The following is a 23,294-nucleotide window of genomic DNA, read 5'->3' as shown; positions in this document are numbered from 1 at the left end:
CCGGCTAGAAGATGCCAGATCTAGCGTCCTACAGTCAGGGGACTCCAATACTCAAGGAATCGGCATTGGACTAGCTGTAACCCCCACATGGCCAAACTCGGCGGCACACCGGAACCCCACTCAACGAAGCAGTGGCGGAAATGGTGGAAATTGGAGTCGGCGACCACTGGAGGAGGACAAATCAAAGCTAATATGCTCTCACTGTGGAAAGAAAAAACACACGCGTGAGACATGCTTTGAGCTCCACGGATACCTGGAATGGTGGCAAGAGAGAAAAGCTAAGAACAATCCATCGTCGGCGTCGTTCAGAGGGGGTCGGGCGGCTGCAGCTGTGGCCGGAGGAGATAGAGCACCGACTGCCACCATCGGGAACAACCAAGAGGCCGCTGTCAACCGAGGCGGCAACTCGGGAGCAGAGGGAACGGTGGTCGGAGTGGCATCAGTCGCCAAAGGAGGCGGCGCTGCTTTTCCGGTTGGGGAGTCAATTGAGATGGAGGCGCCTAATTTAGGAGGAGGTAAATTCTCAAACCCCCAGCACTTTACACTGCCACATAATGAACCCCATATTTTTGGTAATACCAAATGCCACCCACCAGATCCTGGAAAATTGCGAACTCAGTCCCAAAGTTTGATAAATCCCAGAAATGCACCACACAGCCGAGAATTATCAATACAGACCCTAAAATTGGTGGAAATTATCAAGAAACCCCATTAATTTGTGAAAACATATTTCAGATACTCGAAAACTTGTCTACTTTGTATGCCTTGTCTGTTCCTCTCTGATAGTAAAATTTATAGGTGGATTTTCCACTGTGCAGCCACTAATACTATTACCTATGACCTTTCTGATATATCTGATATGCATAGGGCACCGAAAAGTCACATTCAAATGGCCAGTGGAGAATTTACCTCCGCGGAAGGGAGTCGGGACTGTCAGAATTTCATCTGCTCTGACTTTATCCAACTGCTTATACGTTCTCTCTATGTCGCATAAACTTTTGTCAATTAGTCATGTGACAAAGGAATTAAATTGTACTCTTCTGATGCAACCAAATTTTTGTCTACTGCAGGATATTAGGACAGGGGAAATTATTGGACACGGCACTGAGCGGGATGGACTGTATTATGTGGACGAAATAGCAGAACAAGGAACCGCTTTGCTAACTCAAGGGAATGCTGATAGAGAATCCTGTCTCTGGCATCGTCGTTTAGGACATCCGTCTACGGGTTATTTGAAAAAAAAAATTCCTAAATTTAGCCAAGATTTGCATTGTGAAACATGTGTGTTGGCCAAAAGCCATAGACATTCTTACAAATCCAATAATACCCGTGTTGATTCTTTGTTTTCTCTTATTCATTCTGATGTGTGGGGTCCCTCTCCAGTGATAGGGGGACAAGGGTTCAAATATTTCCTTCTCTTTATAGATGGTTGTACTCGTATGACCTGGGTCTATTTTATGAAACACAAGAACGAGGTTTTTTTATCATTTTACCCACTTTCATACCCTTGTTTAAACCCAATTCCATAAAAATATAAAAATCCTTCGATCTGACAATGGGGGGGTTCGTCAACTCAAAAATGAAAACCTTCTGCCATTCTAAGGGACTAATTCACCAAACCACTTGCCCATATACCCAGAGCAAAATGGTGTGTCTGAAAGGAAAAATCATACTCTCTTAGAAATGGCTCGAGCCATGCTCATTGAATCCAACACACCTAGACACTTTTGGCCTGAAGCTATTGCCGCATCTGTCTATCTAGCGAATCGGCTACCCTCGAGCACATTAGACCTCCAAACACCACTAGAGGTCCTTTCAAATTTAGCCCAAATTCCACAACCCTTGACCCTTAAGCCTCGAGTATTCGGATGCTCAGTTTTTGTCCATATACCAAAACACGAGCGAAACAAACTCTCACCTTGTGCCAAAAAATGTGTCTTCGTGGGGTATGGGCCAAAAGGCCACCTTTCAGAAATGGCTCACGCATTTGAGGCTGCGCTATACGAGGGAAAGAAGATTCCTTATACTGTCGAAGAAGCTTGGAGACACAAACACTGGCGTGAGGCAATGTTGAAGGAGATGGGAGCTATAGAGAGAAACGACACTTGAGAAAAGTGCAAAATACCACATGGGAAGAAGGCAGTTGGGTGCAAGTGGGTGTTCACTATCAAACGAAGACCAGACGGGTCGATAGAAAGATACAAGGCACGATTGGTTGCAAAATGATACACACAAACCTACGGAGTCGACTGCGATGAGACGTTCTCCCCGGTAGCAAAGATGAATATCATTCGAGCCTTACTCTCAGTTGCTACGAACCGGGACTGGCCTCTGCACCAATTTGATGTGACGAACGCATTCCTACATGGAGAACTGAAAAAAGAAGTATACATAGAAGCACCCCCCGGGTTCTCTGAGGGATTTAAGAAGGGAGAAGGATGTCGGTTGAAGAAGACTCTTTATGGACTCAAGCAGTCACCAAGAGTCTGGTTTGGGAGCTTCAAAGAAGCCATGACCAAATATGGTTTCAAGCAGAGCAACTCGGATCATACTCTATTCTTAAAAAGGAGGGACAACAAAATTACATGCCTAATCATCTACGTAGATGACATGAGAAGCTGAGTTCAGAGGGATAGAAGTGGATTGATGGAAATCCTATGGCTAAGGAGGCTGATGAGTGAAATAGGACTCACTCAAGACAAGAGTCAACTATACTATGACAATAAGGCGGCAATCTGCATCTCTGAGAAAACCCAGTACAACATGATAGAACAAAACATGTTGAAGTGGACAGACACTTCATCAAAGAAAAGCTAGAAAGTAGAGTTGTGGAACTACCGTTTGTCAGCTAGATCAACTAGCCGATATCCTCACCAAAGCAGTCAACTCAAGAAGTCTCACAAACGTACTTGGCAAGTTGAGTTTCGGAGATCCCACCACTCAACTTGAGGGGGAGTGTTAAGAAAGGAAAAGATACCAAGGAATAATCCTAATTATCCTCCACAATTATACTCCAAGAATTGAATAGATTGATTGATATTTGATTGATATTGTTCCTTATTTACACATGTATCAACCCTATATAAAGGGTTAGCCTCTGCAGTAATAATAAATCATCAAATTATCGATCATACTACATCTACTATTATTTCTTCTTTATCTTCTTAAGCAATGCCTGATACACCATTCAAGACAGAGTCATCTAAATTAAAAATATAATATTTTGAATGATGCAGGCCAAACAGAGTGCAAAAAATAAATGAGACAAATATAAAGATGTGAATTATGGTAATGATATATAAGTCCAAGAGCAAGCAAAGCACTTGAATGTTTGATCAACTAATAGTTTCTTCACAAATTAAACAAAACGATAGTCAAAGTGATGGAGAAATTCCCTACATTAAATTGTTTATTTCATGACAGCTTGGCATAGATTACCAGCACTTTCCAACACCAACAATAATACTTTTTCAAATAACATTCTAAAACTTCCAAAACCTTGGACATCCTAGAATTGGAACCTCCCACAGGCGTCCTTCTCCCAACTGACGCGCGCAACCTTTCAGTGTTCCATTCTCATTTCGTCTCCAATAAAACGTTTTGTCAGCACTTCATAAGACCTTGGGTCCTGACCAATTGCTAGCAGCTTCCTCAACCTTGCATTGCTTCTGTTAATTGGTTAATACCATGACCCCAAACTATATATATATACTTAACTAAAATGGCAAACTCCTTCCCACTGTCTAAAGCAATAGCAGTGAATCACTTATAAAAAATAAAAGATGATTAATTGGCATAATTAAAACTTGCTTAAATGGAGCCTATACATAAACATAAATAGTATAAGCAGTTACATTGTTTTTAGGCCTATTTTAATCATGGCAAACTCATTAATAATTTGGTACTTCACTCATGATACATATGATTATGAACATCTCACAAATACACAATCAGTGGAACTTGTTTCTAAGTGAACATAGATGATAATACAAATATTTCAAGCATTACTAATAATCTCAATAATGTTGCTCTCATTGTTATCATGCAACAATGATATGGAAGCATTTGAATCTGTAGCCCAGCTTTCTTCCTCATTTCCTGCCACAAATGATAGATAATTGGGAATCTGTAGATGTTCAACATCACCTTCTAACATCTCCAACACCTTATTCATTGATGGACGATGGTCTGGGCTCATTTGTATGCACCATAATGCAACAATAGTCATCTTCCGACCTATGTTTCTATCATCATTTTCATTAACATATCCAATGTCAATGTCCTTTCCTTGGTTCAAGTGGTCGTATATCCAGTTTGGGAAATACTTACTAGATTCATCATCGTTCCTTGTCAAATCTTTGTTTAAGTTTACCATTTCCATCAATAACATCCCAAAACTATACACATCAGCCTTGTAAGACACTGCGCCAATGCTTCTATTGATAAGTTCAGGAGCTACATACCCGATGGTTCCTCTGGCAGCCGTCAATGTCACTGCCTCCTTGTTTGCAGCACATAATTTTGCCAACCCGAAATCAGATATTTTTGGGACGAACTTATCATCAAGAAGAATATTGTGAGGTTTGATGTCAAAATGCAAGATCTGAATGTCACAACCATGGTGCAAATACCTGATCCCTCGAGCCACTTCAAGTGCAATCATAAATTTTGTATCCCAATCCAATGAAATGCCTTTTTCTCGGTTGAAAATATACTTGTCAAGGGAACCATTTGGCATGAAATCAAAAATGAGGGCTCGCTTTGATCTTTCAACACAATATCCAACAAGTTGGACAATGTTTACATGATGGATCCTTCCAATAGTTGCTATTTCATTGATGAAGTCTTGCCCATTAGCTCCGGACTTCTTAAGCAATTTGACTGCCACAAGATGGCCACTTCGAAGCTTTCCCTTGTAAACAGAACCAAATCCCCCTTGGCCTAGTTTGTCTTCAAAATTCTTAGTCATCTTCTTTACCTCTGAGTAAGAATACCTTATTGGCACGAGTTTGTTATCACTTTGTAGGAATGACTCTACTCCCTCGAAAGAAGACAAATGCCTTCTCCGATATTTGTAGATCAAAAACCAGAATACTAAAGGACAAATGATTATCCTTGGTGCCCAGATGATGACCCCAGTGATGATGGCTGGAAAATGAACACGAATGAATTTAGAAAAGCCAAAAAAAACTGATGCAAATTATAATATTAAAATGGTGATTCAACTTACATGGTAACACGAGGTCCAAAAGGTCATCCACTATATAAGTGTCCCCTATATATATGGAAAAATAAAAAAAATAAAAAAAATAAAATAAGGATAGATAATAGATTTAGTCCTCTAATAAAAGAGAAATAAATTATAGATTCTTACATTTGTAGATGGCAATAAAGATGAGTGTGAATACAATTCCAACTCCGAAGGTTATTTTGAGAATTGGGTTTAGTGCTGCAATTAAACAAACTACAGGAGACAAAATTAACAATCTTATCTTATCCATAGTTCGACATTTATAAATTAAGAGCTCACCTATAATTGCCAAACAACCCGCGAGAATTGCTGCATATATACATAGACAGACACAATATATAATTTTAAAAAAACAGGATTAACAAAGTTGAAATTGAAAGTCATCTCAATATATGTTGAATTGGGTAGATCAGTAGATGGACTTATATAAATTGGAATTTAATATAGTAACTACAACTTAAATTTAAAGAGCGTACCAATGAATACAATGTGATTAATTGCTTCTAGCATAGTCTGATTACTATAGTAGCCTGCAAATTAAAAAAAAATTGAACATTTGAGAGATTATAAGAGAGACGAAAAAGAGAAATGAAATTGAAGATTCTTACTGAATTGTATATTTTCCAAAAGGGAAGTAGGAGTAAATGATAGTACTAATACACCTGCAATTCCGATGATGATTGTCACAAGAAGGCTTACCCCTGCAATTATGAAAACTGGAATTTCTTTGACAAGATTAGATTTATATCTCTTGTAATCTTATAGCCACTATTAATGATTCTTGATTGAAGTGATGTTGAAGTTATGTAGGCACCTAGAATGGCAAGAGGAATAAGGAGATAGCCTGCATATAAATTATAGTAATCATTAATTAGACATTAATTATGCAGTTAGAGAATAAGTATGTTGTTAGAATTCAAAGTAGAAATCCTTACGCTTAGGTCCTGATAAGTGATGTATGAGTCTCCCTGCATTTTACAGAATCAGATAGCAAAGATGAGCAGTGATGAAATTATATATTTTAATTAACAAGACTAGCTTTCTTACCCCATATTGTGGATTTTCCATTGCAATCATCACAGAAGTTGAGTTCAAAACCATACAAGAGTGATTTTTGGATTTCTATGAGTGAAGCATTAAAAAAATCCCCGAAAACCAGCCACGATGTCAAGACTATTAGATCTATTTTACACATATGTGGTACCTCTGAGGCGTTGATGTGCCCAACATATGCATATCTAAATCTGGTATGTGATAAAGTACAGGCAGTAATATCTGTAAAGTGGGAAGAATTCGGCAGCGGGTTGGGGCAGGTAATCAAGTTAATTGGCAGTAACTTATCAGAGGGATCAAGAATATAGTATGGAGAAGAAGAACGATCGGTGAATTTGTAGAATTTGGAGGAAGTGAGAGGGAAAGAGCAATTTATTGAATCCGTGTTTATGGAAGCATCAACCAACCTAATGGTGGAGGAATCATAGTTGATGTGTTTGACATGGTATTTGATAGAGTTTAGATAGACGGAGGTGATATTGTGTTCGCATGTTAGTTCATAGTATTTGGAACGGCCGCAGTGGCTGGGATTGCCCTTGAGGCGGAAAGGGTAGCTGATATTGCGAATATCACCACACTCAGAAGGACTGCAGTTTGAATCAGAAGCAGCATGAAGTGATAGAATCAAGAGAGATGAAGTGATGAGGAAGATGAAGTTATGTGTTGTGGCCATGACTGCATATGTGTTTCACCAATTAGGCCAAACAATATTTGTAAGCAAATAAATTTACTTTCCCATTTTTTTTCATACACTATCACTGTGGCTTGGTAGAATTATTCATTGTGGAAAGACTAAGTCAACGTTTATAGTCTTCCTTGTTTTTTAGTTGAAGTCAATGAGTCAATGTAGATAGTTGATTGCTAAGAAATGACCATATTAAAATAGATGATTGAGAGAAATGACAATATTAAAATAACCTTCTACCATACTTTGTTTTTTTCTATTAGAATCAATACACATATTTTCACAATCATGACCAAAATAGTTATAACTTGTAAACTTATCAAAACAAATAACATTCCAATGTGTGTTAGAGTTATAATGAAGCCCAAATAACTGCGGACCATTAGTTATTTGATTGTTGGGCTTGAATAAGTTTTTTATTTTTGGATATAATGAAGCCCAAATAACTAATCTCTGCTACTTCTCCTGATTTGCCGACTTGCCGGAGAGTTGCTGTCGCAGGGGAACGGAAATCGTAGATAAATCGGTTTTCTTTCTATAAAACTAATATATGGCCCCATTTACTATATAACTAAATAATACTTCCTCCGTCTCGTTATAAGTGAGACGTATTCTTTTTTGGGCTGACACTAGAAGTGAGACATTTTTTATGGCACAAAACAATACTTTATCTCGTTATTTCAAATAATGAATTCAATAAATTCATCAATATAATTCACAAGACCATAAAAGTACATAACTAATTAATGGCATGGCAATTCACTCTGATTACGAAGCAATATACTTGTACACGAGAGGCCGATTTAAGCATTGTTAATTATCTCAATAACGCAGCTACCATTGTTATCATGCGACAATGATGTGGAATCATATGAATCTGTAGTCCACCATTCTTCCACATTTTTATCCATATACACTATTTGCGACGGATAATCGGGAATCTGCAGTTGTTCAACATCACCTTCTAACATATTCAATACCTTATTCATTGATGGACGATCATGTGGACTCATTTGTATGCACCATAATGCAACAATAGTCATCCTCCGAACAATGTTTCTATCGTCATTTGCATCAATATTTCCAACGTCAATATCCCTACCTTGGCTCAAGTGATCGTATATCCAGTTTGGGAAATACTTACTAGATTCATCATTGTTTCGTGTCAAGTGTTTGTTTAAGCTCACCATTTCCATCAGCAACATTCCAAAACTATACACATCAGCCTTGTAAGACACTCTACCAATACTTCTATTGATAAGTTCAGGAGCAACATACCCTATGGTTCCTCTAGCGGCCGTCAATGTCACTGCCTCCTTATTTGTGGCGCATAATTTTGCTAGTCCAAAATCTGATATTTTTGGAACAAAATTATCATCAAGAAGTATATTGTGAGGTTTGATGTCAAAATGCAAGATCTGGATGTCACATCCATGGTGCAAATACTTAATCCCTCGAGCCACTCCAACTGCAATCTTAAGTTTCATTTTCCAATCTATTGGAGAAGTTTTTTCTCGGTTGAAGATGTGCTTGTCAAGGGAACCATTTGGCATGAAATCAAAAATGAGGGCACGCTTGGATCTTTCAGCACAATATCCAACAAGTTCGACAACATTTACATGATGGATCCTCCCAATAGTTGCTATTTCATTGATGAAGTCTTGCCCATTTGCTCCGGATTTTCCGAGCAATTTGACTGCTACAAGATGGCCACTTCGAAGCTTTCCTTTGTAAACAGAACCGAAGCCCCCTTGGCCTAGTTTATCTTCAAAATTCTTAGTCATCTTCTTTATGTCCGAATAAGAATACCTAATTGGAGCGAGTTTGTTGTCACTTTGTAGGAATGACTCTACTCCCTCAAATAAGGACAAATGCCTTCTTCGGAATTTGTAAATCAAAAACCAGATTATGAAAGGACAAATAATTATTCTTGGTGCCCAGATGATGATACTAGAGATGATGGCTGGAAAAGGAAGAAGAATGCATTTAGTAACATGACAAGAAACTTATGCTAAACAGCACAATGTATAAACAAATTCCTTGATTCACTGTAAGTATTAATATTTCGAAATGAGTGGAAAAATAATGCAAATTATGAAAAAAGTTAGTAAGAATATGAATAAAAACGAATTAGTAAAATATGAAATTATCTTACCATTTAAGTTAAAATGAGAAATGCAATTTGTATCAGTAGAATGATCGAAATGACAAAATGAAACTCCTATTACCATACCTGAGAATAGAAATTGAGTTGCCATATATTTGTTCCCAACAACTGCATCAGATACACAACATCATCATTATCGTCATCGTCATTGTAATAATCATTAAGAGAAATGAAATTAAAGATTCTTACAGTTGTGGATGATATTATAGAGGATTAGCAATACAACTCCAGATCCGATGATGATAATCACAAGGGGATTTAGAGCTCCAGTAAAACAAACTGGAGTTATTTTTAAGGACACAAAGTTAATTAGCAACTTTATCCATTGTGTTTGTAGTGAGACATTAATTAAATTGCGCACCTATAATAGCCAGACATGTCACGACAAGCACTGCAGATATACATAACACAATATATAAGGAGCTAGGATTATAAGACACCCAATATGTTAAAATTCACTAAACTCGGTTGCATTTTATTCAGGTGATATACTAATATCTTTACTTATTTTCAATTCTTCTTTCAAGAGCTGACTTATGCAAATTAAGAGTATTACAACATAAATTTATAAAACTTACCAATGAATACAATGTAACTGGCTGATAACAGACCTTGATAGTAGAAGTCTGCCAATTAAAAATGAACATTTGAGACATCAAGATTAGAAAGAGAGATAAAAAAAAAATGTGTAATAGTTGTTAAACCAGAAGTTTGGTCAAAATCCAAGTTATCATAAGATCTGAAATCTTATAAATTAAATGACATCCATATAAAATAAAATAAAAGAAATATTTGTTTTAGTAAAACATGTTTTAAACATTATCAAAAGACACATTTTGTACAAACTAGGACAATTCAGAAAGACTGGAACTTTGTAACTTATATTTACGATTTCAAACTTTAAGAGATTGACGAATTTGAGCAAATTATATAATTTAAATAATGACAATTAACTCAGAAAAATGAATTTAAGGATTCTTACAGCTTTGTATGGCTCTCCAAAAGGAAGTGTATAAGAATAATACTAACAGACCAATAATTCCTATTACGATCGTCACAGGAAGGCTTACCCCTGCAATTATGAAGACTGAAATTTCTTTCACGAAATTAGTTCTATTGTAATCTTATGGCCATTATTAATAAATCTTGAGAAAATTGATGAATGACAAAGAAAAATAACCTAGAATGGCCAGAGGAATTAGGAGAAATCCTGCATTAATAGATAATAATCATTAAATAAGGTGTGTTATATTGCTAACTAGTATTTAAGTTTCTAACTCTGCTAATTTATCAATCGATGAGTCAACACATAATGTCAACACAATATATTAAAATGCGAATAAAATTATTTATTGACATTTTTAATACACTACGAGTTAGCAGAGATAGCAACTTAAATAATTTAGCAATTAATCATGCTCTTATCAACATAATCATTAAAAATGTGAATCCTTACGTGTATGTGGTCCTAATAACTTATATAAGAGTTTCCCTGTCCATATCAAAAGCATTAGCATTAGCAAATTAAGATAAGCAGTGATGAAACTCAACTAACATTCTTGCTTGGTTTCTTACTCCATATTATGAAATTGAAATGTTCACCGCACCATGAACAGAAGGAGCGTTCGAATCCATACAAGAGAGATTGCTGGATTTCTTCAAATGAAACATTCTTCTTCAAAAACTCAAATCCCGGCCACGATGTCATCACTATCAGATCCAATCCACATGTTTGTGGCACCTCTGAGGCCTTGAGGCGCCCGACCCTTACGTATCTAAATCCGGGATGGGACGAATACGCCGCACAGTGTGGAGTGATGTCTGTGAAGAGGGAAGAAGAATTATGCAAAGGACCAGGACAGCTAATTAAGTTAACCGACCGTTGTACAAAGGAATTGTAATTGGAGTAAGGATCCATGGAGTTGGGCGGAGGAGGAGATGAGGAATGGATGCAGAGTGTGTCATTGTTTATGGAAGCATCAATCAGCCTGATGGTGGAGTTTTGGTAGTTGATGGATTTGACATAGTATTTGTGAGAGTTTAGGTGGAGGGAGATGGTGTTGTTTTCGCAGGTGAGTTCGAATTCAGAACTCCCGCAGTCGTTGGGATCGCTCGTGAGGCGGAAAGGGTAGCTGATGTTGCGAATAGCACCGCAGGAAGAAGGAACGCAGTTTGCATCGAGGGAGAGAATCAAGAGAGATGAAGTGAAGAGAAAGATGAAGATGAAGTCATGAGATGTCATGGCTGGATGTGAAGTTTGCACATTTGATTGAGTCTTCTCCAAATCAATATGAATATGAAGGGTAGTAGCAGGCTTGTATTCAGCAATAAGAACAACTGCTCCAAACACTACAACCTCTAATTATCATAGGTCGGAAGTTCGAGTCATCCAATCCGAATAAATGAGTAACTAATATATGTATATTGAATGATGCAGGCCGGCAAAAACTTGAGCTACTGGGATAAGGCCAACCAGAATGCAAACAATAAATCAGATAAAAAGTTTGGCATACTTTGCCAGCACTTTCAACACAAAAAATAATACTTCACACTCATCCACCAGAGTGTCTTCTACTTCTAATAGGCCATGAACTAGATCCGAATCATTCTCAACGAGTCCATAAGAAGTGATCCCATTTTATCTTCAAAAAGGAATCAAGTATCGCAGGTTATAATTATGCAAAAAGTCATGTTTGTTATCGAATAAAAAAATAGATGGAAATAAATTACGTCCAATAAGATTTGAACCTATACCAAAGATTTGTTAGACTATGGATGCCGTTCATTCCGATATTTTTTCATATTTTTCTTGAGTTGAAAACAAAAAATCAGATAATATGTTAGAGAATTTTTGGTATTGTATATTCAACAATTCACAATATAACATTCTAAAAATTCCACCTACTTCCCTCCAAAACCTCTATCCGTCGTTCCACGGGAATTATTATCGGCAGTCAGTCACCAGCAGCAAACACACCCTCAACATTCAGCTTTAATTTGAAGTTTGATCGGTTGTCTTTGTCCACTCCAAGTTTGTCTGAGAAATGTTGTTAAAACAGAATTATTATCGATAGTGGCGGCATTATAAGACAATGCTAACCTCTTAAGGACACAGGAATCCCATTTATCAGCTTCAATAATTTCTTCAGAGCCTTCAATTTCCTTGAATTGGAACCTCCTACTGGCATCCTTCTCCCAACTGACAAGCACTGTTCCATTCTCTGTCTCCAATAAAACATTTTGTTAGTGTTTGGTGAAGTGAGTGCTTGAGCGTTCCTTCTCAGATCTAGGGTTTGTCCAACTTCTCTGTTGGATTCGTGTGAGATTGGAGGTTCCTTGAGAGTTCTTGTGTTGCATAGCAGTGTTTGGAGGTTGTTGTGAGACCCTTGCGACTGAGATAGTCTCTGTGTTGTAGCAATTGGAGTATCCTTAGGATTAGGGTTTGGTTACTCCACGGTGCTCCCTTGAGACTTGTTGGTGAAGATTGAGGAGATCCTTGGCCCTGTGAAGTCGTGTGTGTACGACCTGAGCCATATCCTAAATCTTCTTGACCTTAGTTGTTCTTTCAGATTAGATCCGAAAGGATCACTTTCTTGTATTATTGACTTGTGTATGTGCAGATCGGTTGAAGCTTGGATTCCAGATCCGGTCGGATCTGAGTATAGCTAGGGTATCTTATTAGGGACCATACACTGTAATAGATACTTAGTCTGTCTACTTGTAATCTTGTGATAGATTATGTTGTAATTGGCTTGTAACTTCTGAGATTAGCCATCTCAGAGATCAATCAATAAAAAGAGGTCCCGGTAATTAGCGAATCCCGAGTGATCTGATCCCTACAGTGTTGAATATTGGTATTGGGATTGAAGTGTGGAATAGCATTTAAGAGGAGTCAACCTTTTATCTTGACGATGGTTTTTGGTTAAGCTAGGCTTCCTATCTTATAGTATCTTACTAAATGCTTATCAAAATGGTTGCCACACACTTAACCATGCTTAGAGAAACACAAGATCAACAAGTTAACTATTTAATTATGCCTTGAAAACACCAAATGAGAGGCTGAACTTAAAACGCTTAAACAAGAAGAAATAAAGCTCAAGAACAAGAACACTTAACCATTTGTCGGGGTCCATTATGGATCCCCGCGTGTAGCTTGTCCACAGTGTACCTTGACGCATGGCGTGTTCCAAATGAACCCCGACATGTCCACAATGGATCTCATCGTGTAATGTGTCCAGATGCATCAGGCTCTTCAGCTCCCGCAACGGCTAGTAACCCGGCGGTTTCAGTCAATGGCATAATAGCACAACCCCAATCCCCTCCCCCCGGTCCAGAACCTTTGTCCTAGCGGCAAAGAGCTTAGACATCAATGTATGATGTGCCGAGTTTGAGCCCTCTTGACGTCAATTGTAATTTCCTCTTGACTTAGGAGTTTATTTGTAATTCCTCCTTCATCATAGCACACGTTCTCTCTCTCTCTCTCTCTCTCTCTCTCTCTCTCTCTCTCTCTCTCTCTCTCTCAACTCTATCCTTGCCTTCATTCAGTTCATCGGAGCTCTATTGTTAGCAGTGCTGCTACTTCACAAACGAAGATGTTTTATCTTTGTGAATGACACGTAAATCCGAAAGCACCACCGGGTTATATCATTTTGTGAAAAGAGGACTCCTCAACAGTGGCGAAGCCACATGAGGAGCATGGGGGCCCATGACCCCCCCGCCAATTTCGGTGTTTACTATATTATGCATACATGTATCCTTTGATCAATAATTGATACTCCAGTACATAGCACGGGTGGTTGATTACTCCCCTTTTTACCATCAAGTCCATAGTTCGAATCCAATAAGCGTCCTAATCTTGTAGATTGCATTTTTTTAGCTTCACAAAGTTCTTTTTATTTAGTTTTATCCTTAGTTTATTTCAATAAGATTCTAATTATTTACTTTTATCCTTAGTTTATTTCAATAAGATTCTAAGAGTTCAATAAATGTATCTTATAAATATTATTAGTAAACTAAGTTTTAAAGTTATTTCACACATTTCACAAAGTTTCTTTTATTTAGTTTTATCCTTAGTTTATTTCAATAAGATTCTACTTATTTAGTTTTATCCTAGTTTATTTCAATAAGATTCTAAGAGTTCAATCAATGTATATTATAAATATTATTAGTAAAGAAATTTCGCTGATTAGTGACAGATAATTTCATCACTAAATAGCGAGTTTTTTTGTAGTGTAAAAAATGTAATAGAAAATAGGTGGACAATGTTTTGGAAGATAGGACCTACCTACATATATTAATATTATAGTGAAATATGAGTGAAATAAAGTTTGTGGAAAATGGGTTACATTATCAAAAGAACTACATTAGTAAAAAATAAATGGGACATTGATTGATGGATGAACAAAATTAGTAAAATGAGGCTATCATTAGTGGATGGATGGAGTAATAATCAAAGAGTACAATCTATATCGGCATATTTCCGCTTGTTTATGTGACCTTTCTAACGTACGCATCCGTAGTCGTAAGCTACCGTCTGGGCAAGGGCGGATCTAAATGGGAACTTTAAGGGGCAATTGCCCCTCCTCGGTATATTTTATTTAGGGATATTGGCACCTAATATCGTGGAACTTTCAAAAAAGTGGGTCTTTCCCACGAACTTTGTAATTCACACATAATATCACCAACTTTACCATTAGTTTGTTATTTCCCACCAATGAAAAAATTCCAACAAATAATTTTATTTTGCGAATTTTTTTTCGTAATTTCTCGACAACAACTTCGAGAGATTCAAGTTTTTCTATCTTTGAAGATAGCTTTTCTTGAAGCACACCGTCTAAAATTGTTCTTCAATCTATTAATATAGCCGGAATTTTTTCATTAGTGGGAAATAACAAACTCGACATAAGTTCGTGATATTATTTGTCAATTTGAAAGTTCGTGAGAAAATCTAAATTTTTGAAAGTTCCATGATATTAGGTGCCAATATCCCTTTTATTTATATTGTTATTAATTTTATAAGTTTTTAATTTCTTTTGTAAATATCCCGGCTCTAACTCTTGAAAGTTCTTTATACATATATTTTTACCCGTATTGAATTAAATTTCTAGCTTTACCCCTACATCGGTGTACTTGAAGGTCGCAAGTCCTTTTGTTGGTAGATGCTTTCTCATATTTGAGTAAATCGGCCTCATTTCACCGTCTATTTCATTGAAACTCGTTGTACATTGGCGGATCCAATTAAATACAAGGGAACACAGCCGATCTCTCAAAAGTATAAGAGCATCTCCAATGGCGGCAAGCGGGCCGGCTAGCCGATTTCCGGCGCTGGCCGGTCCGCTCGCCGAACCATTGTGGGCGGCGAGCGCCAATTCGGCGAAAAAATAGGCGATGGCCGATTATTGGTCGTTGGCCGATGCGCTAGGATGCGCATGCAGCTGTTTATGCGTATTGTTGACGCTTTGAGCGTCGATATCTGTGTTTCCGCTTCAAGCACGATGCGGTTGGCAGACCGGCCACTCAGCTATTCAAAAGTGTACTGCGGCAATCGTGCGTCCGCCTGGCACGATAGCCGCGAATACGTATCTCTGGGACGAGTAATTAACATCGGTGTCTCGGAGTATTTTTGTTGGGGTATGTCGCTGAAATATTCGTGATCGCATCTTCGAAATCCTACCCCCGAAGATCGCCAGATCTCGATGCATCATCAGATGCACTAGGAGAAGTAATGGGTTCCCGAGGATGTTAGGTAGCATAGATTTGTATGCATTGGGAGTGGAAGAACTGCCCGCTGCCTGGAAGGGGTTCTACACCACCGGCTACAAGGGAAAGAATCCCACGATGATCCTCGAGGCCGTAGGCCGGTTACCGGTTGTGGATTTGGCATGCGTATTTTGGGTAGTCGGGTCGAACAACGACCACAACGTCCTCCACTCGTCGCCATGCACTTTTCATCGAGGCAGTGCCAGTGGGGTGTCGGTCCGGCCATCGGGTTTTGTCGCCAACGGCAACCGGCATGATGCTGGGCTACTACTAGGCGGATGGGATATACTCCTAGGTGGCCCGTCTTTGTGAAAACGATCAGATGCACAAATGAGGACAGGAAAGGCCTACTTTGCGGAACGGCAGGAGTCGGCGCGCAAGGACGTGGAGCGCGCATTTGGTGTGCTCCAGGCTCGATGGGCGGCAATTAAGGGTCCAACGTGTTTGTGGCATGTCGACTACATTGCCTGATATAATGTACGCCTGTATTATCATGCACAACATGATTGTCGAAGATGAAGGTGCACAACTGACTAGTTGGGCCAATGACGATAATGAAGCCGGTCCAAGCCACGGCGTGGCCACGCCGCCAACGTACGACGGGGGTACCTCACGATGAAACCGGCCGCCTCCAGGCACATGTCGACATGCGCCAAGTGGATGCTCATATTCAACTCCAAAAGGATTTAATTGAAGAGTTGTGGGCGCGGAGGACTGCACGGCGATAGTTATTTTTGTTTTATGTATTTTTTTTAATTATGTAATTTTTTTTAGGACGCACTTTTTTAATTTAAATGAAATTATTGCATTTTTTCGTATATGTGTCGTAAATTTAATTACGTATTTTGTGTTTAATTCCGTAAAAAAAAATTAATTTTGATTGTTGTGGCTAGCCTATTGCTTGTCCAGTTGTTTGTCCTAATGATGTGGCAGAAGGAATTTTAGTGTTGATGATGTGGCAGGAGGAGTTTGTGCCTAGCCTATGGCTAGCCTATTGCTATTGCGATGATGCTCCTAGTGGTTGAATACTCATTTGTTACGGTCCCTTGTCTCTTAATATAATGCCAAGTGAATTATATTTTAAATTTAAATAATTATTAAATAAAATTAAAGGGTATTAATGTAAATTTTCTCTTGTTTAAATTATTCCAAAACTTTAAAGTTATGTCACTCTCTCAATCTAAATTATTTTTTTTGCAAAAAATATACCAAATTAAAGGTAATTATATAAGGATTCTAATGATATCTGCATTGCATATGATCCAACAATGTTCGAATGATGAAATTTGATAATTTTTATTTCAGTTTTCGTATAGATTGATAAACAGATATTTTTTATCAACAAATACATCAAACAATTTCAATATAATGCATGTAAAATCTCAATAAAATTGTGTTGATATTTTGTGTACTTGTGTTGAAATTCTCAATCATTTTGTTGATATTTGTAATACACTATGTTGATATAAAAAAAAACACGAAAATTATGATATAATAACTAAATTACGATCTTACTCCTTTGTTGATATTTTATCTACTATTTATTGAAATTCGTAAGGTTTAATTTCATCAACATATTTTAAAATCTAAGTGTAGATTAAGTCTTAATTTTGGATTATGATATTAAAAACAAAATAGGAGGACCCTAATTGGGTATACTGTTTATTATTTATAGTTTCTAAGTAGGCTCGTATTGAGATTTCCTGTAAGATTTTATTTTAAATATTAAAAACTCTTTCTGAATTAAATTAAATGTTACATATATCTAAGAATGATCATTTTAAATAGTAAAAAAGTTTAAGTAATTATTTATCGCACCTCCAATTTTAAATTCACGGATCCGCCACTATTGCCATAGTTATAGACGATGTGAATTTTTTAAAAATTCATTGCTCAAACTTAGTTGTTGTAATTTTAGTACCACAACTCGGGTAAAAATTACTACAATCTTCATTTTGTCTATATATTGGTATTAAAGTTATGGAAATTCCTTAAACGAAAGGCAAGAAAATTACCTTCCCAAATTCAAAGCCCACAGATGTATTACTCCATAAAGTAATTATTCCTTAGTACTACTCCATGTTTGGCAACAATTCACCGTTGGGATGATTAACAACTCAATAAAATTGAACTTCAGGTGAAATATCATCAAATAATAATTAATAAAAATTGAGTTTTTTTCTGATTTTGAGTAATCAATAATTAGTGTTATGTTTTTTAAATTTTTTGTCGATAACAATTTATGTAATGATGAAATCTAAAAAAAAAAGTGTTACCATAGATTATAGTTGAGAACTACACAATCCAACTATAATAATACAATTCAATCATTTAATATCAAAATCTAAACATAGAGATTTGTCAAATAAATAAAAATAAAAATAAAAATCATTAGCATATAAGATAACATATCATCCAACTAGATTAGCCTACACCTTCTTTGTTAAAAGTTTCGTAACCAAATCAAATAGAACACATATTCATCTTCCCTTTCCAGAGGTTCAGTCAACATCGAATAGTGGTGGCGCCAATTGTGCATCCCCCTCTTGCAATCATCTCTTTCAAGACAAGAATCGGGCTCACGTATGCGGCTGAAATCAAATCTGGGATAACCAAAAAAGCATCGAATTTGGTAGCTGGCATTGAGAAGTGAATGATAATGTAGGGGTTTATACCAACAATTTGATAGAAATCTTATGAAGATCATCGTTGGTTACAAAGACATAATTTAGAATTTCATAATGTGGATCCGTAATTATTGAGTTAATTTGGGTAGGGGTAGCTTCCATGGATTTCAATTTTCTGTTTTGGGAATGGTTTTAAATATACGTAATTTGGGGGTAATTTGGGGATTACAGTACTATTTTTTATAATTTTTTAAATATTATATTTTTCCATAAAGTTTTGTTGCATTAATGTGACATTAATCTTTAAATATGTTTTTTAATATCTAACCATCTCAAAAAAAATATTTATCTAACCACTTCAAAAAATTTAAAAAAAAGTATAATGCTTAATCAAACGGGATATCTTTGGCAATGGCGGCGTAATACACTTAGCCGTGGAAAAATCTAAGGAATTCTGAGATCAACATGATTAGTGAAATAAAGACACGAATAAAGAGAATGGAAGAGAAATAACGTTCGTGGTCGTCCATATAAAACAACGTCAATTACAATAGGCATATATATAGACTACATATGTATTTGTTCTAAAGTTTTCATCCTATTTTTTTCTCTTCTAGAATTCTCTACTTTTTTCTTATATATTCTGTTTATTCCTAAATATTTCTATAAATAGAGTAAAGGCCAAAATTGGTCCTGAACATATGGTAATTTTACGTTTTTTGTCCTAAACATTATCTTTTAGATTTTTTGGTCCTGCACATATGGAAATTTGATCATTTTGGTTCTCCGTCAACTTTTCCGTTAAAAACTAACGGTCAACGAGTTTAATCTTAATTTTGACCAAATTATGATTTTTTACTGCCTAATTAATTTTCTAATTATTTTTATAAAAATAATTATAAGGGTTTAATTTGGGTTTACCCAATTATAAAAATAATTGGATCCGAGCAACCACCCAATTACAACAATAATTTGGGTTTACTACTATCAACAACCACCCAAATTCGCCTCTCTCTGCCGCCCCTTCCACCAGATCCGAGCGGAGATCCATTAAAAACTCAGCAACCTCCACATCCACGTTGAAAGGCCTAACGGAAAACAACTCTCCGACGCTTCTGTCGTCGGGAAATCCCTTGTTTGGATTTCTTCTTCCACGTTGTCCCTGACACGCTGCCAAAATCCGTCACCAATCGCTTGAAGCTTGTGTGGATCATAATCCGCTCAAGGCTCTCAAACTCGTTTGCAATCTCCGCGAAGTGAAAGGCACCGGAAAATCTGATTGAGAGGGTTTCTACACCACCGCGTTGTGGCTGCACCGCCACTACCCCCAAACCCTAGCCGGAAAGGCGTGTGCCATCGCCGATTACGGCTATTTCTAGGATTTGCTCGAGATCCTCTTCTGTATCCTCGAAGGAGCCAAAGCGCGAAAATCGGCCAAACGGATTGGAGAGCTCTGGAAATTTCAGATACTTAGCGAGAAGGGGGAGAGGAGAAGAGGCACCTAATTAGCAGAAGCTCTCAAAGTTTAATTGGGTAAACCCTTAGGAATATTTATAAAAATAATTAGGGAATTAATTAGGGAGTAAAAAATCATAATTAAAAGTTTAATTTGGTCAAAATTGAGATTAAACCCGTTGACCGTTAGTTTTTAACGGAAAAATTGACGGAGGACCAAAATGATCAAATTTTCATATGTGCAGGACCAAAAAATTCAAAAGATAATGTTTAGTACCAAAAGCGTAAAATGGTCATATGTTCAGGACCAATTTTGGCCTTTACTCTATGAATTATCTTCAAATTTTAATTACAAAAATCAGACTTATTATTTATTTGAACACGTTTCGTACAATAAAAATACTAAAATAAGAAGACGATGAAACATTACTCAGTTGATAAAGCATTTTTTCTCAATTCAATAGATTAGGAATTCAGATCATCACGAGAATAAATAGGAAATCTTTATTGATAATTTTTTTCGGAAAATAAATCAAAGTTGTGGATTAAGTAGGTTTAAGATGGTTTTCTCAATTTCATATTCAATTATACTTCCACAAGTTACAATTTGTATATTTAATACTCCTATCAATTTCTTTTATTAAATAGACGTATGAATAGCAATAATTAATTACAAAAATAAAATTATAATATAATAAAATTAATCACAACTAATAACTATAATTTCAATCTAGAATAATATAAGTAAAATGTTAAAACCAATTATGCAATTAATATAATATTTAAAATTAGATTAAAACAGCAAAAGCACCTATATTGATTAAAACGTTTTTGATATAAAAAGAACCATCTTATTTAAACATTACATAGTAAAATTTAATGTCTAACACCGTCAATATGAAATTATTAATATACAATTTATAATGTTCAAAATTTGGAAGCCATTGTCATATAAAAATATAATAAATATAATCTACCTTCATATTTTATCATTTTCAAAGATCTAATTTATTAAATTATTAAACAATAAATTCATCACATTAATTCAAGTTATCAAATAAATCCATAAGAATTTATTATATCATATATGTCTCATAAAAAAATAATCATATAAACTATTCATCTATATAATTGGGTCAACTAATTAAAAAATGTATTGCTTATAAACAATTTGTTAGGTATAGTAACTCATTCATATTAAAACATTACTCTCCGACTTCTCTTTGTACTCCAATACCCCTCTACATTATCATTTTCCCAACATTTTTTATCCGCCTCCATCTAGCTCGGGTGCCCTTCTTCATCACCAGTTATCTTCTCATGCACTTTTCTTGTCCTGCATCGGCGCAATCTATTCCATAAGCCAGTTTTCACCATCTACATGTAATAATTTAAAACAAAATCAACTACATACCCTATATTACAACTTTTGCCATATCATTGACTTAGGTGCTCTTTTTGCATGAAATATGTGGAAGTGACGAAGTTTGAGATGAATATGCAATGCATTAACTACAAAATATTATAGATGACCAGTTTCTATGATACTATATTCTATTTGTAAAAAATTATTATAGCTAAGACAAAAAAAAATTAAAACAAAACTAACAAAAAAACAAACCAACATTAAGAAAAAAGCTTAAATATGGACTAATATCACTTAAACATAACATGATCCTCAACCTTATTTTCCTCCCCACTCTCCAAATTGATGATTATACATGTACGCGAAAACAATGTGATATTTTATACTCTACGTCTCTTCTTTGCTTCCATTTGCCATTTCGTTGACTTTGAGTGTTTTATTTGCATGACATATGTGAAAGTAACGAAGTTCGAGATGAATATGCAATGCATTAACTTCAAAATATTATAGATAGTCAGTTTCTATAATTTATTATATTGGAAAAAAATAATTTACAATGATAATATAAATTTTATGCTTGAAAGTTGAGACATTTACAATTATGTAAAAACGTTCATAATGATTAAATAAAATTAAATATTATTAATGAATATGCAGTGTCATCAATCAATCATAATATTAAATGTACATAAATATCATTATGAATGAATAGAATAAAACCTTTCATTTTCTATAATAATTATGACATATTTTATAAATATTAAAATTTATACTCATAACTTACATATAATTCAATATAAGGCTAAAATTAACCTTTTATATACTCCCCCCGTCACAAAAAATAGAGTAATTGGTGTATGGCATGAGTTTCAATGTATTCATTTCTAAAACTCCGTGCCGAAAAGTTTCGCATCAACTATGGCGAAACGAAAGGAGTAAAAGAGAAGGAGAAAAAGTAAGTGAGAAGTAATGTTAGTCTTAAATGATGTAGAGTTATTATTTGTTGAAAACTTTCCATAAATGAATGTGCTCTATTTCTTGTACTGGATGAGCAAAAATGGTAAATGTGTCCTATTTTTTATAGACAACGGGAGTATATTTCTATATTAATTATGGCATATTTTATAAATATTAAAATTTATATTCATAGCTTACAAATATTTTAGTCAAAACTCGTCCTCTATATAGATATAAACATTATTAGTACTTCAGTTGGACCATTTTAAAGATCACTTCGACGAAGATGGACATCAATAATTTTATAAAATAATTACTCCACGGAATCTATTGGGATGCAGGCATTAACATTGTTTATTATTGTGACAGGAACCATTGACTGTTGCTAGTTGCTACATTCAATAACAGTAAATGTCTGTCCATTTTTGATTGAATGTCATTTAGAGCACTCCCAATGGCGGTCGGCGAAAACTCGGCGATTTTTCGCCGAAAATCGCCGAGTTTTCGCCGACCAATGTGGCGAATTCGGCGTTTTTTCGGCGTTTTTTCTCCCGATTTAACGCCAACCGGCGAAAAATCGCCGAAAAATCGCCGAATCATCGCCGCCCACTTTGGGCGCGATTCGGCGATTTTTCGGCGTATTTTTTTTTTTTTTTTTAAACGGCTAAAACCCCTAAAACCCACCACTATAAATACTTCCTCTTCCTCCTCAATTCATCACACACAATTCTCTCAATTTTTCAATCTCTTTCTCAATCTCCAATCTTCAATCTTCAAAATTATGAGCTCTAGTAGGAAAAATTCTCGAAAAAGTAAGGGTAAGGGCAAAGAGTCGAGTTCGCAACTTCCCAACACTGATGAAGCAAATGAGCAGTGGATGAGCTCGTTGTTGTCGATGGGGTCTCCTCCCGGCCAATATCCATATGCGGGTCCGTCCCCATTGCAGACTCCTACGCCACGCAGACTTTCTCCGT

General features: G+C 36.1%; 3 protein-coding genes across 5 annotated transcripts; all 3 read right to left on the bottom strand.

Moving 5' to 3' along the window:
• Positions 1-3,806: 3,806 nt before the first annotated feature.
• LOC125212634 (rust resistance kinase Lr10-like) lies at positions 3,807-9,741 on the bottom strand. 3 transcript variants are annotated; one of them, XM_048112847.1, is made up of 7 exons: positions 6,066-6,089; positions 5,860-5,967; positions 5,728-5,781; positions 5,531-5,560; positions 5,375-5,464; positions 5,231-5,275; positions 3,807-5,148 (listed from the first exon to the last, which is right to left on the bottom strand). In XM_048112847.1, the coding sequence occupies exons 3-7, from the start codon at positions 5,759-5,761 to the stop codon at positions 3,998-4,000; spliced, it is 1,350 nt and encodes a 449-aa protein (XP_047968804.1). In that variant the 5' UTR covers positions 5,762-5,781; positions 5,860-5,967; positions 6,066-6,089; the 3' UTR covers positions 3,807-3,997. The 3 variants fall into 3 exon arrangements, with proteins under 3 accessions (XP_047968804.1, XP_047968806.1, XP_047968805.1); XM_048112849.1 differs by lacking the exons at positions 5,728-5,781; positions 5,860-5,967; positions 6,066-6,089 and adding an exon at positions 9,735-9,741; XM_048112848.1 differs by lacking the exons at positions 5,531-5,560; positions 6,066-6,089 and having other exon boundaries at positions 5,860-5,976.
• Positions 6,161-6,998, bottom strand: LOC125210205. Its single transcript, XM_048109775.1, has 2 exons — positions 6,299-6,998; positions 6,161-6,219 (listed from the first exon to the last, which is right to left on the bottom strand). The coding sequence occupies exons 1-2, from the start codon at positions 6,975-6,977 to the stop codon at positions 6,161-6,163; spliced, it is 738 nt and encodes a 245-aa protein (XP_047965732.1). The 5' UTR covers positions 6,978-6,998.
• LOC125210204 (rust resistance kinase Lr10-like) lies at positions 7,793-8,801 on the bottom strand. Its single transcript, XM_048109774.1, has one exon. It carries the CDS (start codon positions 8,771-8,773, stop codon positions 7,793-7,795), a length of 981 nt encoding a protein of 326 aa, XP_047965731.1. The 5' UTR covers positions 8,774-8,801.
• Positions 9,742-23,294: the final 13,553 nt, after the last annotated feature.

This window comes from Salvia hispanica, chromosome 3, assembly GCF_023119035.1.
Source record: "Salvia hispanica cultivar TCC Black 2014 chromosome 3, UniMelb_Shisp_WGS_1.0, whole genome shotgun sequence".
NCBI lineage: Eukaryota > Viridiplantae > Streptophyta > Magnoliopsida > Lamiales > Lamiaceae > Salvia > Salvia hispanica.
Note: the sequence above shows the minus strand (reverse complement) of the source record. Positions and strands in the feature narration are given on the sequence as shown.

Bases quoted from the DNA above. Each gene is read 5' to 3' on its own strand.
- LOC125212634 (XM_048112847.1), bottom strand. From the start codon at position 5,761: ATGCTAGAAGCAATTAATCACATTGTATTCATTG. The intron at 5,561-5,727 runs GTACGCTCTTTA...GTATATATGCAG, and splicing joins TAATCACATTGTATTCATTG to CAATTCTCGCGGGTTGTTTG. The intron at 5,276-5,374 runs GTAAGAATCTAT...CCATATATATAG, and splicing joins CTTTATTGCCATCTACAAAT to GGGACACTTATATAGTGGAT.
- LOC125210205 (XM_048109775.1), bottom strand. From the start codon at position 6,977: ATGGCCACAACACATAACTTCATCTTCCTCATCACTTCATCTCTCTTG. The intron at 6,220-6,298 runs GTAAGAAAGCTA...TGTAAAATGCAG, and splicing joins TGGAAAATCCACAATATGGG to GGAGACTCATACATCACTTA.
- LOC125210204 (XM_048109774.1), bottom strand. From the start codon at position 8,773: ATGACTAAGAATTTTGAAGATAAACTAGGCCAAGGGGGCTTCGGTTCT.